The sequence below is a fragment of the Anabas testudineus genome, chromosome 18 (assembly GCF_900324465.2).
Source record: "Anabas testudineus chromosome 18, fAnaTes1.2, whole genome shotgun sequence".
Classification (NCBI taxonomy): Eukaryota; Metazoa; Chordata; class Actinopteri; order Anabantiformes; family Anabantidae; genus Anabas; species Anabas testudineus.
The window spans coordinates 20,873,915-20,888,487 of NC_046627.1; the positions used below are offsets into that span (position 1 = coordinate 20,873,915).

The 14,573-nt window shown below is 37.1% G+C and overlaps 1 protein-coding gene across 1 annotated transcript in view; it reads left to right on the forward strand.

Annotated features, from left to right (window-relative positions):
- LOC117153014 (basement membrane-specific heparan sulfate proteoglycan core protein-like) overlaps window positions 1-14,573 on the forward strand; it is a 328,715-nt gene that overhangs the window by 4,795 nt on the left and 309,347 nt on the right. Inside the window, exons 8-13 of the mRNA XM_033326552.1 lie at window positions 520-786; window positions 1,912-2,151; window positions 2,448-2,714; window positions 4,349-4,606; window positions 4,667-4,890; window positions 5,151-5,412. Of these exons, the coding sequence (XP_033182443.1) occupies window positions 520-786; window positions 1,912-2,151; window positions 2,448-2,714; window positions 4,349-4,606; window positions 4,667-4,890; window positions 5,151-5,412 (1,518 nt within the window). The remainder of the gene's footprint in view (window positions 1-519; window positions 787-1,911; window positions 2,152-2,447; window positions 2,715-4,348; window positions 4,607-4,666; window positions 4,891-5,150; window positions 5,413-14,573) is intronic.

Consider the following 14,573-nt stretch of genomic DNA (forward strand, 5'->3'; position numbering starts at 1 on the left):
GACGGAAACAAACAGACAAAGCTAACAAGACAAAGTAACAACGGAAAATGCACTGCAAAAGGCAGGCAACATACAAACTCACAAACATAAACTCACAAACGAAAACAATGTCCAACAAACAGAAGTGTAGTCCAGGGGAATCCGAAAAAGCTGAGTGACAAATGAATGAATGTCATGAGCATGAATGAAGCAGAAGTGACAAACCAGCACCGGACTGAGGGGTGCTTTTAAAACAGAGGGAGTAACAGGTGAATTGAGTCTGTAATTAGTCCGGTGTGTGGAGAGTGGGGGAAGAGGAAGTTCATATGTGGGTGTGTGGCAGAACAAAACAAAACCAAACCAACAGACAGGGGCAGAGGGAGGAAGTGTAACACTGTGAACACTAAAGCACTTTTATCTCATGTTTGCTGCCACTCATAACAACTTCAAAAGATTGAATCTAGTTGATTTTTATTAGTAACTTAAAGCTCTAAAAGTGTTCAGTCCTGATTTTGTTTTTTATTGTGCACTTTTGAAAAGTTTCCATCAGGCCCACTGTGACTCTGGATCCCAACTGGTCTCTGATCTACACTGGTGAAACAATCACTGTCAGATGTTGGATCCAGAACCATGAACGTACTCAGTGGACGTATGAATGGAGACCAACAAACCTGAACACATATCCAACACAAAGTGAATACAGGATCGACAGAGCTGCTGAGTCCCACAGTGGAGACTACAGTTGTCGGGGCAGAGGAGACTATTTGTTAACAGAGTGGAGCAGAGTCATCAAACTGACTGTGTCACGTAAGTAGGACAGTCTGTAATTCATACAGAAAAAGTGATGTTTGAATGAGTTTACAGTTATTTACTCTAAATAGAAGAACAGAAACTTGTCTCATGATCTGTTTTCATCACCACCTTCTGTCTGAGTTCACCACACTGATCACTGAGGGTAGAAAAAGTGTTTGTATCTGTTGGTTCTGGTTCGTTGCTGCTAAAGAGAGAACCAGAAGGCAGCAGGTGGAGCTCAGAGTGTCAGGATGAAGCTGTCAGACAGGATGGACTGTACTTTGTAAACTAGATGCTTCCTCTGGAGGTCAGACAGGCTGCTTAATGGAGTCCCAATGATTTTACTACTAACTTTATCAATTTAATGAACTTTTCTGTTTAACACTGAGAGAGTCAAACCAACAGATACAAGAAAACGTAAGAACACTTTGAATGAAAGCTCTGTAGATCAGAGTCATCAGAGTTCTGTCAACATGAAACTTATTCAGTCTTCATAGACTGAAAAGTCGTAGTTGACTTTTCTTGCACAGCATGTTTGCATTTAGCTCAAATGACCGTTTATTGTCAGTGATGGTGTCCAGGTATTTAAAGGACTCCACTGTTTCTACAGTCTGGACATTTATTACAGTGCTGATAGAACCTGGAGCATTACGTCTAAAATCAATTCACATGTTTTAGTTTAAGTTCCATTTAACTCAAGGAAGGATTCAGAGCAGCATTTAAAAACCTGATCCAACACAGAACCATGAGACGACTCGTCATTGTTCAGCAGGTTGATTATCACTGTGTCTTCTGTAAACTTCAAGATGTGACGATTTTCAAACCTGCTGATACAAATGTTTGTTTAAGAGAAGAGAGAGAACACAGCTCTGTTCTGAGTCCTCTCTTATACATCTTATACACAAACAGCACTGAGAACAGTGAACACTGTAGGAGCCACTGATAACCATGATTGTCACTGTAGAGAAATAAGAGAAACAGTAGGTGTCATACAGATACTGTGGACTGGAGGTTTGTTCATTAGATTGTTTCATGTTTAATATCAGCAGCAAATGAATTAGTCAATATAGTGAAGTCAATGAAATGTGGGAAAGTCTTGTTCTAACATTTCTATGTTTGTTTTTACATTGAACTAAACAGCAAATAGACCCAGAGCCTCACTGAGAGCAGACAGTGGAGTCATACCAGCAGGAGGCAGAGTGACACTGAGCTGCTCTGTGGACGAGTCTGAGGGCTGGAAATACTGGTTCAGACGTAACTCAGGGTCTTGGTCATCAGAGAACAGAGTTTCAGAAGGAGGCGTCTATTACTGCAGAGGAGGAAGAGGAAACCCAGTTTACTACACAGAGAACAGTAATGAAGTTACTATTAATAAAACAGGTGATATTATTTTTCTATTACTGTATTAATTAGTGATTTTCATCAGAATAAGAGCTGAAAATACATGTTTGTAGATTTTAGGTGGGATGGTCTTTGTGTTTTTAGTGGACAGATGTCAAAGAGTGAGAGTCAGAGTTATCAGATGATACTTTCTCCTCCACTTGTTCTCCACAAAACTTCATGATAAAAGTTCATACATGAGTCAAACTCTCATTTGACATCTTATAATTCTTTGAATTATTGTTTATTTGCTGATACAGTAGATATTAGATAGAAAACTGTTTCCATGTCAACAGTTTCCATCAGGCCCACTGTGACTCTGGATCCCAACTGGTCTCTGATCTACACTGGTGAAACAATCACTGTCAGATGTTGGATCCAGAACCATGAACGTACTCATTGGACGTATGAATGGAGACCAACAAACCTGAACACATATCCAACACAAAGTGAATACAGGATCTACAGAGCTGCTGAGTCCCACAGTGGAGACTACAGTTGTCGGGGCAGAGGAGACTATTGGTTAACAGAGTGGAGCAGAGTCATCAAACTGACTGTGTCACGTAAGTAGGACAGTCTGTAATTCATACAGAAAAAGTGATGTTTGAATGAGTTTACAGTTATTTACTCTAAATAGAAGAACAGAAACTTGTCTCATGTTCTGTTTTCATCACCACCTTCTGTCTGAGTTCACCACACTGATCACTGAGGGTAGAAAAAGTGTTTGTATCTGTTGGTTTGTAGCTGGAAAGCAGCATGTGGAACTCAGAGTGTCAGGATGAAGCTGTCAGACAGGATGGACTGTACTTTGTAAACCAGCTGCTTCCTCTGGAGGTCAGACAGGCTGCTTAATGGAGTCCCAATGGTTTTACTACTAACCTTAACCATTTAATGAACTTTTCTGTTTAACATTTAGCGAGTCAAATAAACAAGAAAATGTAAGAACACTTTGAATGAAACCTCTGTAGATCAGAGTCAGAGTTCTGTCTGTTACAAAACAGGACTGACGGGGACAAAACAGGTACGAACAAAAGGACATTTATTAACAAGGGCAGGGGACACAGGGAACTAACACAAACTAACAAAGTATCAACTCAAAGAGACCCTAAAACACGGTGGAAAAATACAAACAAAACCATAACCTGAATACAAAGTGACAACGAAAAACTACGCACTAATGTGAACAAAAAAAACTATCAGACAAACTAGATGTACAAAGTAGCAAACAGAAATCACTGCAGAAGGCAGGCCAGACGGGAACAAACAAAAAAACACACTGCAAAAGGCAGGCAACTCACAAACAAACTCACAAACGAAACCAGGGTCAAACAAACGAAGTGCAGTCCAGGGTTATCCAAAATGGCTGAGTAACTAACTGCCGAACAAACAAACAAGTGAAGTAGATCCATGTGAAATGTGCACAAAGTAATGTGAACAAACCAGCAACCAACAAAAGACTGAGGGGAGCTTATAAAGAGATGGGGAAAAACAGGTGAAATGAATCAGTCAATTAGTCTGGTGAGTGGAGAGTGGAGGAAGAGGAAGTCCATATACAGGTGTGACAGGAGAGTGAGCAACAACACAAAACCAAACAAAACCCACAAGCAGGGGCAAAGGGAGGAATCTTAACACTGTCAACATGAAACTTATTCAGCCTTCATAGACTGAAAAGATGTTGTTGACTTTTCTTGCACAGCATGTTTGTATTTAGCTCAAATGACAGTTTATTGTCAGTGATGGTGTCCAGGTATTTAAAAGACTCCACTGTTTCTACAGTCTGTACATTTATTACAGTGCTGATAGAACCTGGAGCATTACGTCTAAAATCAATTCACATGTCTTAGTTTAAGTGCCATCTAACTCAGGGAAGGATTCAGAGCAGCATTTAAAAAACTGATCCAGCACAGAACCATGAGACGACTCGTCATTGTTCAGCAGGTTGATTATCACTGTGTCATCTGTAAACTTCAAGATGTGACGATTTTCAAACCTGCTGATACAAACGTTTGTTTAAGAGAAGAGAGAGAACACAGCTCTGTTCTGAGTCCTCTCTTATACATCTTATACACAAACAGCACTGAGAACAGTGAACACTGTAGGAGCCACTGATAACCATGAATGTCACTGTACAGTATTTATGACTTTAAAGTTCTTTCCATCTGAATAGTTTACATGTTTTGTCATATTTTATCAACAGATAAACCTAAAGCCAAACTTACAACAACAATCATACCAGTAGGAGGCAGAGTGACACTGAGCTGCTCTGTGGACGACTCTGATGGTTGGAAATATGACTGGTTCAGACGAACCTCAAACTCTAATGAAGCTCAGGTTGTTGGTGAAGAAAACAGAGATATCAGAGTCTCACAAGGAGGAATCTACAGGTGCAGAGGAAGAAGAGGAAAACCAGTTTACTACACTGATTACAGTGATGAAGTCACTGTTGAGATAACTGGTGAGTTTGATTATTACATTACATTAGAATATGTATTTATCTGTTATTACTATTGTGGAGTCTCTGTGACACAACACTGGTCTCAGATCTTCAGTGGACAGAAGATCACTGTCAGATGTGAGATCCAGGGAGGTGGAGACACTGAGTGGGATTATGAATGGAAAACACCTCAGTCAACTTCACATCAGACACATGTTAATTACTGGATTCTCAGTGTTTCTGAGTCCAGCAGTGGAAATTACATGTGTAGGGGCAGAAACAGAAGAGACTCCTATTCTTCAACACAGTGGAGTAAAACTCTACTTTATTTGTATTTTTGATCTTATATTTTATACTTCCTTTTTAATTATTTTAAACGTACTTTAACCTTAAACTTTCCTCCTTCTTCATCTGTTTACAGAATGTCTTATGTTAAATGATCATTTTAATCTGTGTATCCACACAGATAAAGAACAGACTGTCTTTTACTTTCAATTATTTTTTTTAGTTCCTCTATTCATAATTTTTTAGTGTTGCATGTTTGTTTCTGTTGGTTTTAGATGCTGTTTTGACCCTTGAGCCCAACTGGTCCAGTTTTTTTACTGGAGAGTCTGTGACCTTCATATGTGACATGATGGAAGGAAAAGACACTGACTGGGAATACAGATGGAATAAAGATGGTCGAGAGTTTGTTCAGTACAATTCACATAAACGCTTCACGCTACACCGTCTATCTACAGTCTCCAGTGGTCGATACCAGTGCTCTGGTTTCCACAGCAGCTCAAATCATATAAAAACCAGTAACATCATCTCTTTAACTGTATCAGGTGAGTCATTAATGTTTCATCACCATGTTTACTTTGACCATTATTCTTAAGCCCTGTTCATATATTTGGTCTGTTTGTGTGAATATCTACAATTTACATATGTTTTATTCTTACTGTGTAAAAATGTTTAGCCTATTTTAAAACTTTCACCAGGTTCACTGTATTTTTGGTTTTTTTAATTTTTTCCTCAATATTCCTGGTTTTAGTTGTTCACACAGCTCAGAGACACTTTAATCCAACAATACTTTATCATGGGAAATGAAATAAAAACACTGAGCAACTGAACATGTTTGAACTCATCAAGAATCTCATATAATTATTTGTGGTCATTTATGAAAACCAAATAAGCAAACAAAGGACAAAACAAACCCAAGTAAAATCAATACCTACTTCACATTTCATCTCATTTCTGAGTAGTTTCCATTTGAATAATTTACATGTTACATTACAATTTGTGATTTTATATCAACAGATAAACCCAAAGCCAAAGTGACAGCAGGTCCAACAATCATACCAGTAGGAGGCAGAGTGACACTGAGCTGCTCTGTGGACGAGTCTGAGGGCTGGAAATACTGGTTCAGACGTTACTCAGGGTCTTGGTCATCTTGGAACAGAGTTTCAGAAGGAGGCGTCTATTACTGCAGAGGAGGAAGAGGAAACCCAGTTTACTACACAGAGAACAGTAATGAAGTTACTATTATGAAAACAGGTGATATTATTTTTCTATTACTGTATTAAATAGTGATTCTCATCAGAATAAGACCTGAAAATAGATTTTTGTAGATTTTAGGTGGGATGGTCTTTGTGTTTTTAGTGGACAGATGTCAAAGAGTGAGAGTCAGAGTTATCAGATGATACTTTCTCCTCCACTTGTTCTCCACAAAACTTCATGATAAAAGTTCATACATGAGTCAAACTCTCATTTGACATCTTATAATTCTTTGAATTATTGTTTATTGATTTGCTGATACAGTAGATATTAGATAGAAAACTGTTTCCATGTCAACAGTTTCCATCAGTCCCACTGTGACTCTGGATCCCAACTGGTCTCTGATCTACACTGGTGAAACAATCACTGTCAGATGTTGGATCCAGAACCATGAACGTACTCAGTGGACGTATGAATGGAGACCAACAAACCTGAACACATATCCAACACAAAGTGAATACAGGATCTACAGAGCTGCTGAGTCCCACAGTGGAGACTACAGTTGTTGGGGCAGAGGAGACTATTTGTTAACAAAGTGGAGCAGAGTCATCAAACTGACTGTGTCACGTAAGTAGGACAGTCGGTAATTCATACAGAAAAAGTGATGTTTGAATGAGTTTACAGTTATTTACTCTAAATAGAAGAACAGGAAACATGTCTCATGTTCTGTTTTCATCACCACCTTCTCTCTGAGTTCACCACACTGATCACTAAGGGTAGAAAAAGTGTTTGTATCTGTTGGTTCTGGTTCGTTGCTGCTAAAGAGAGAACCAGAAGGCAGCACGTGGAGCTCAGAGTGTCAGGATGAAGCTGTCAGACAGGATGGACTGTACTTTGTAAACCAGCTGCTTCCTCTGGAGGTCAGACAGGCTGCTTAATGGAGTCCCAGTGATTTTATTACTAACTTTAACCATTTTATGAACTTTCCTGTTTAACACTTGTCGTAAAAATGTTTCCTCTCCCTCTAAATCAGGGGTGTCAAACGTACGGCCCGCAGGATAAATCTGAAAGTAAAAAAATGCAACGAGACATGAACTAGAATTTCTAAAAAATAAACAATTTCTAAATTGTCCGCTAGGGTGTTTTAGACGTGGAGTAGCTGAAAGTAGAAGAACAAAAAACAATTCCCAGCTAATGTTCAGTGATTACTACGATTCATCTACTTACTTTTGTACTCACCTTCACATCCTGATTAACCAAAATGTCTTTTCAAAAAGGAGAAAAGTGGACACCTTCCTATTTATTAACAGAGGAGAACGGGAAACCTGTGTGCTGTGTGTTTGCAACACGTGTCGGTGTTCAAGGAATATAACATATAATATATATTACTATATTCATATATTATAAAATTTAATACGGCGCCACTATGAGACTCAGCATAACGAAAAATACAACAGCCTGCAAGGACATAAATGAATCCTTGCTGTAATAGTAGTTAAAATGGTGCAATTTAATCTTCACTCCAAAAGAGTTTGGTCTTAAATTTTATGTATGTATTTTTTGTGTGTGTTTCATGTATAAATATTATATTTACAGGCCAGGTGATTACTTTCTTTCGTATACATTTTAAATGGCCACCACTGAGGTTTGTAAGATGTGGGAAGTCAATTTAAGTTTTGAGAATTATTACACATGTGGAAAATGAAGTAAAAATAATTCTTATATTATGATAAGTTAATTTAATGTTAAAGTGTAATAGACTACCATATTTTTCAGATCTTAATACCTGTGACTCTTGTGTTTTGTGCCTTTTGTACGATCACTGTGATCTCTTGTAATGCACACATGTAAATGATAAACTGAAGCAAATTGCACGTTTTTCTTGAGAAATCGGACTTTCTTCTTAACATATTTTGTAAAAGGATAGTTCATTAAATAAAGAAAATTTTCTATTTTTATTGTAATTCTTTCCTCTAAAACAAAGGGGAAAATACGATGTTATTATTATTTATAACTATGATGAGCTATGATGATGAGCTGTGCTTTGACTTTAATGGTCTGGCTCACTTGACATTAGATTACGCTGTATGGGCCCCTGAACTAAAATGAGTTTGAAATCCCTGCTCTAAATATTGTAAAATATTAGCAGACTTCAAGGAAGAACTCAGTGTATAGAAACCATCTCAGTTTAATACGTACATGCCGGCATGGAAGAAAAAACACCAAAATCATGTAAATGTCTTCTGCTCTAACCCTCTCTAACCCTCATACTTCACAGCCCCCCCACATAACATTCCTGAGGAACTAAGTATATGTGTACTACAAGGAAAACATACATATCTCTACACATAGGTTGAGCCCATTAATTTTCACTACAGGTCTGTGTGTATCACTTGTTACAACCCTGAGACCCAGAACCCATCTCCTACTCATGTCCTTTCTATGAACCTTGTTCTGTTTTAGTATCTCTTGTCTTCTTTTATACTGAAGTTGTTCTTTTCTCCAACACACTGAGCGAGTCAAACCAACAGATACAAGAAAATGTAAGAACACTTTGAATGAAAGCTCTGTAGATCAGTGTCATCAGAGTTCTGTCAACATGAAACTCATTCAGCCTTCATACACTAAAAAGTCGTTGTTGACTTTTCTTGCACAGCATGTTTGTATTTAGCTCAAATGACAGTTTATTGTCAATGATGGTGTCCAGGTATTTAAAGGACTCCACTATTTCTACAGTCTGGACATTTATTACACTGTTGATAGAACCTGGAGTATTACGTCTAAAATCAATTCACATGTCTTAGTTTAAGTTACATTTAACTAAAGGAAGGATTCAGAGCAGCATTTAATAAAACTGATCCAGCACAGAACCATGAGACGACTCGTCATTGTTCAGCAGGTTAATTATCACTGTGTCGTCTGTAAACTTCAAGATGTGACGATTTTCAAACCTGCTGATACAAACGTTTGTTTAAGAGAAGAGAGAGAACACAGCTCTGTTCTGAGTCCTCTCTTATGCATCTTATACACAAACAGCACTGAGAACAGTGAACACTGTAGGAGCCACTGATAACCATGAATGTCACTGTAGAGAAATAAGAGAAGCAGTAGGTGTCATACAGATACTGTGGACTGCAGGTTTGTTCATTAGACTGTTTCATGTTTAATAGCAGCAGCAAATGAATTAGTCAATATAGTGAAGTCAGTGAAATGTGGGGAAAGTCTTGTTCTAACATTTCTATGTTTGTTTTTACATTGAACTAAACAGCAAATAGACCCAGAGCCTCACTGAGAGCAGACAGTGAAGTCATACCAGCAGGAGGCAGAGTGACACTGAGCTGCTCTGTGGACGAGTCTGAGGGCTGGAAATACTGGTTCAGACATAACTCAGGGTCTTGGTCATCAGAGAACAGAGTTTCAGAAGGAGGCGTCTATTACTGCACAGGAGGAAGAGGAGACCCAGTTTACTACACAGAGAACAGTAATGAAGTTACTATTAATAAAACAGGTGATATTATTTTTCTTTTACTGTATTAATTAGTGATTCTCATCAGAATAAGACCTGAAAATATATTTGTGTAGATTTTAGGTGGGATGGTCTTTGTGTTTTTAGTGGACAGATGTCAAAGAGTGAGAGTCAGAGTTATCAGATGATACTTTCTCCTCCACTTGTTCTCCACAAAACTTCATGATAAAAGTTCATAAATGAGTCAAACTCTCATTTGACATCTTATAAATCTTTGAATTATTGTTTATTGATTTGCTGATACAGTAGATATTAGATAGAAAACTGTTTCCATGTCAACAGTTTCCATCAGGCCCACTGTGACTCTGGATCCCAACTGGTCTCTGATCTACACTGGTGAAACAATCACTGTCAGATGTTGGATCCAGAACCATGAACGTACTCAGTGGACGTATGAATGGAGACCAACAAACCTGAACACATATCCAACACAAAGTGAATACAGGATCGACAGAGCTGCTGAGTCCCACAGGGGAGACTACAGTTGTCGGGGCAGACGAGACTATTTGTTAACAGAGTGGAGCAGAGTCATCAAACTGACTGTGAGACGTAAGTAGGACAATGAAGAAAATAATGAAAATTATCTTTAATTTAATTTAAAACTTCTCTTCATGTTTACTACAAGAATAAAGATAAATTTAATGGAGGTCGGTTGTGTGGAAGGTTCTGACTCTCTGTCATGATGTGGTTTGGTTTTGGCTCATGAGGTAGATCAGATAGCTCTGATCATAGATCACTGTTAGACACTTTTTCTGGACTCAAGTCCAGAATCTCAGACTCGAGAGAGATTTTATTTACTGAGGTCAAATAAATCTGAATAAAAATCTGTTGACTAATGCATGATGCATCTGTAGTTAATCAATCCAATCAGCATTTTATCTAAGTATCTAATCTAATAATATAATCTTTATGAACACATAGATAAAAAATAATTCATGTTGCAGATTAGTGACAATATGAATAATTTGTGCATCCATGATACAATGAGTTCAGCCATATTTATTTTTCATTTTCATTTTCATTAGTTTATTTACAGAACATTACTCAGATTTATGAAGACACTAATGCTTTTTTATGTCTTTGTTCTAAAATAAATAGAAACTAAACCAGAAGCTGAACTGAACGCTGACATAAAAGTCATTCCAGTAGGGGGCAGTGTGACTCTGAGCTGCTCTGTGAATCCATCATCTGGTTGGAAATATTACTGGTACAGACACAATAAATCCTCTGAACTCCTGACACCACAAGATGCTGTTTTCAAGTCAAATGGACAAATCAGTGTCTCACAGGAAGGACAGTACTGGTGCAGAGGAGGAAGAGGAGAACCAGTTTACTACTCCCAGTACAGCCAGTCAGTTCAGGTTAACTCAACAGGTAAGTTTGACAACATGTGTCACCACAGAATTGGATATCAGTTAAGCGTGAGTGTAAAATGATGTACTGTCTGCATCGTCCTATTTCATGGATTGCTGTCAACATACAGTATGTTATTTCATTTAATTTACTGAAGATTGTTTTTGTAAACTGTGGAGTTTTGTCAAATTTACAGTATCTGACACTCCTATTCCTATATAAGTAAAGACTTCTTCCTTATTATTTCATATTTACAGTCGTCTCAGCAAAACAGGAAGGTCCTTCATTTCTTCTGTTGCTGATCGTTGGAGCAGTTTGTGGAATAATACTCATCGTTCTACTGGTCCTGTTTTGTCGCTTCAGACACTCCAAAGGTGAGTTTTTATATTTTATTAGATCTTTACTTCGTACATACTGTTGAAATATTTAAAATTACAGTTGTATTCTGATCTCATGAAATAAAAAGCAACAACAAACGTCTTTTGTTACAGATTCATGTTTTAACAGGTCAGTACACGTTCTTTTCTCATCTTAAATTTAACAGCAGTACTTTGTAACTCTACCAACAACATTTCTTTTTAGGCCAGTTCAGTCAGAGAGCAGTGGGGGCTCCACTACATATCACGAGGTCAACCAGAGTGAAAACCATGGTCAGCATTTAAACTGTATAACAGAAATAAATAATTAAGCAGCAGCATATAATGCAGTCACATGGAGAGGCTGATGCAGAGCACAGCTGGGATCAAGTAGTAGCATCAAGTAGACGTGAGCACAGTGGAAAACACAACAAAATCTATAATATTATAGTTCAGATTATGATTAATTAAATATAAAAAATCAATGCCTTAAATCGATGCCTTATCCTTGCACTTATTGTTTTTAAAACCTGCATAGCTTTAATAGGTGATATTGTTTTGTTATATTGGAACATAGATGATTACTGTAATCTAACTATTCCTGTTTTATTTCCTGTAGCTGAGTCTTGTATCTATGAATCAATGAACGATTGTGAAAATACTGGAAATGGTACAGTAACAATGATTTTTATAGACCAAGTTTAAAATGCCTATACTGTATTTATTATAAACAATAAATAAATAAATATAAATAAATTATAATCTGTATATTTCAGATGAATCTGATGATGTCACATATTCATTCATTGAACTTAAAACCTTTGGAAAGAAGGGTGAGTGCTACAAATACACTCCTCTCTAAAAGAGTTGGAACAGTGAGGACAGTTCCTTTATTTTTCATGCTGAAACTATTAGAAAAGGTGACAGGTGGGTTTTGTTGCCTGGATGTGTCCAAGTCCAGTGATTATTCAAACAATAAATAGCAGTAGTAAAGAGAGACCCAAACAACAACCTCCAGAGGGCTGGAGAGAAGGTACCACAATCTACTGTTCACAGAAGACTTTATTAGGTAACAGAGGCTACATCAGAAAAAGCAAACCACTCATTAGAAAGAACAATAGGAAGACCAGGCTGGACTTTACCAAAGAGTACAGAAATGAGGCTCAGAAATTTAAGGACAAAGTTTTATAGACTAAAAAAAACAAAATGATGGAAAGTCTGAAGTTTGGAGCATTTTACCTGCTAAACAACAGGGGTTATCTTCTAAGTTTAATATCTGTTCCAGATGTAAACACCTGGAAATAAAAGCTGAAATCTTGATATTTTATCTCAAACCCAAATGTTTTCAGTCTACAGCAAAAATAAACGATCTGTCCTCACTGTTCCAATGATTTTGGGGGTTCTGTATATACAAGAAATATAACTAGATACTTTGACATGAAATTAATTTTTTTTTAAAGTAATTCATTTATGATTGTTAGTCTTCTTTTATGGATATGTGATTGTCGTAACAGGGAAGCAGCATAAACCAGAGGAGAGCTCAATTTACTCTGATGTCAAAATAAAAACTGCAGGTACAGTCTCAGTACTCACAGTTTGTGAAACATGTCACATGGTTAAATATAAATATGGGTCAACATGCAGTTAATGATTCTGAGTCACCATGGATTGTAACATACACATAATACCATGACGTGTTACCAGAGTAGGAAATGGTCACATATCTAGAGCCTTTTAAGTACTGAATGCCTTTTTACATTCTGCATATTTCTATGTCCCATGTATAGTGTGTAATTTTTATTGCTTCATGCTCTCATGCTAACATGTTTCTGTTTCAGACGACAGTCTAGTCTATGCCAACATCGACAGACACAATAAAGGAAAAGGCAAAAATAATCAAGGTTGGTAACGTCTGTATCTATGTGTAAACATCACATTGGACAATCTTTGTGTTCAGAATTGATAAAATAGTAGTTGTTTGTATTTATACTGTATGTTTTAGCTTTATTTCTTACTGAGTGTCTTTTTTATTAAGTCTTTTTTTATTTTTTTTTTGTAGAATCAGTTTTTCTTTCCTTTGGGCCAATTCAGTTACATTTTGCTTCTTAATCGTGTCAAAAATGTCTTTTATCTGCTTTTATCCAAAGTGACTTACAAGTCAGTACAGGGGTAGGCAGGTTAATCGTGAGGAGGTCATGCTTAAGGAACTCTACTTGTGATAGGCCACAGATGGGATTTGACGCCCAGTCTCCCATATGGGAGGCAGTGATGTTACCACTACACTAACGAGCGACCACAAAAATCAGACAAAGAGGCAGCAAAGTGAGTTTTAAAGTGATGTTAGGTTTATTGACAAAAAAGGGTCAGAGAATATACCGAGACACATCTGTATAAATGTCTATAAACTGACTTTTGTCGCCCTATAAATACACAACTAGTTGCTCAGTACGCCTCAGAGTTTAATTTTTAATTTCGTGTCTTGTTCCAACCAATTCCCCTCTCATCTGCCATCTGCATGGGTCTGAACTTCTGGTGACTTGAAGCTAAACCCAATTATTTCATCGCCTGGAGGCTTGATCTTTTTTGAACTAAGGTCACATATACACAAGTGCCCCACCTATTGGACACTTTCACAACCATACAACGACAGAAACACACGCTCTAACTGGGAAATCCCCTCTCTCATTACTGAAAAGAAGACTCAGATTGACCTCTCTTTAACCTGCACGCACACATTTCCTGCAGTACACAGCAGGACTCACAGGATAGATCTGAGTGATTATTCCAGATCTTTATAAGTAAGGAACATTTCCCACAGACACTTGTTTGTTTTTCTTACAATAAAACATATTGGAGATATTAATCTGACTACTTGTCAGTTTAGTGTCTTATTGTTTGTTTGTAATGTCATAATTATGACATTACAAACGAATAACAAACAACGACAGATTAACATGTTTATTAATTAAAAATAATTAAATGAGTGACAACTCAAAATTGTGTATTTCTACCAGGTCTGTACAGAAAACAAAACAAAACAAAGAAGGTTCACTGATTAATTTGTCATTTGTCAGATTCACAAAACACATCATCATCCTTGAGCACATAGTATTATGGTGTACATAATATAGAATTTTAGCACCAAACACTGGGTATATACAACCCTGTTAATTATTTATGCTCTGTTTTTGTATTATTTTTAGTTATTTGGTTATTCAGTATTTGGTTCTGTAGGATTTACCAAAAACAGCTAAAATGATAATTTTAAGGTACAATT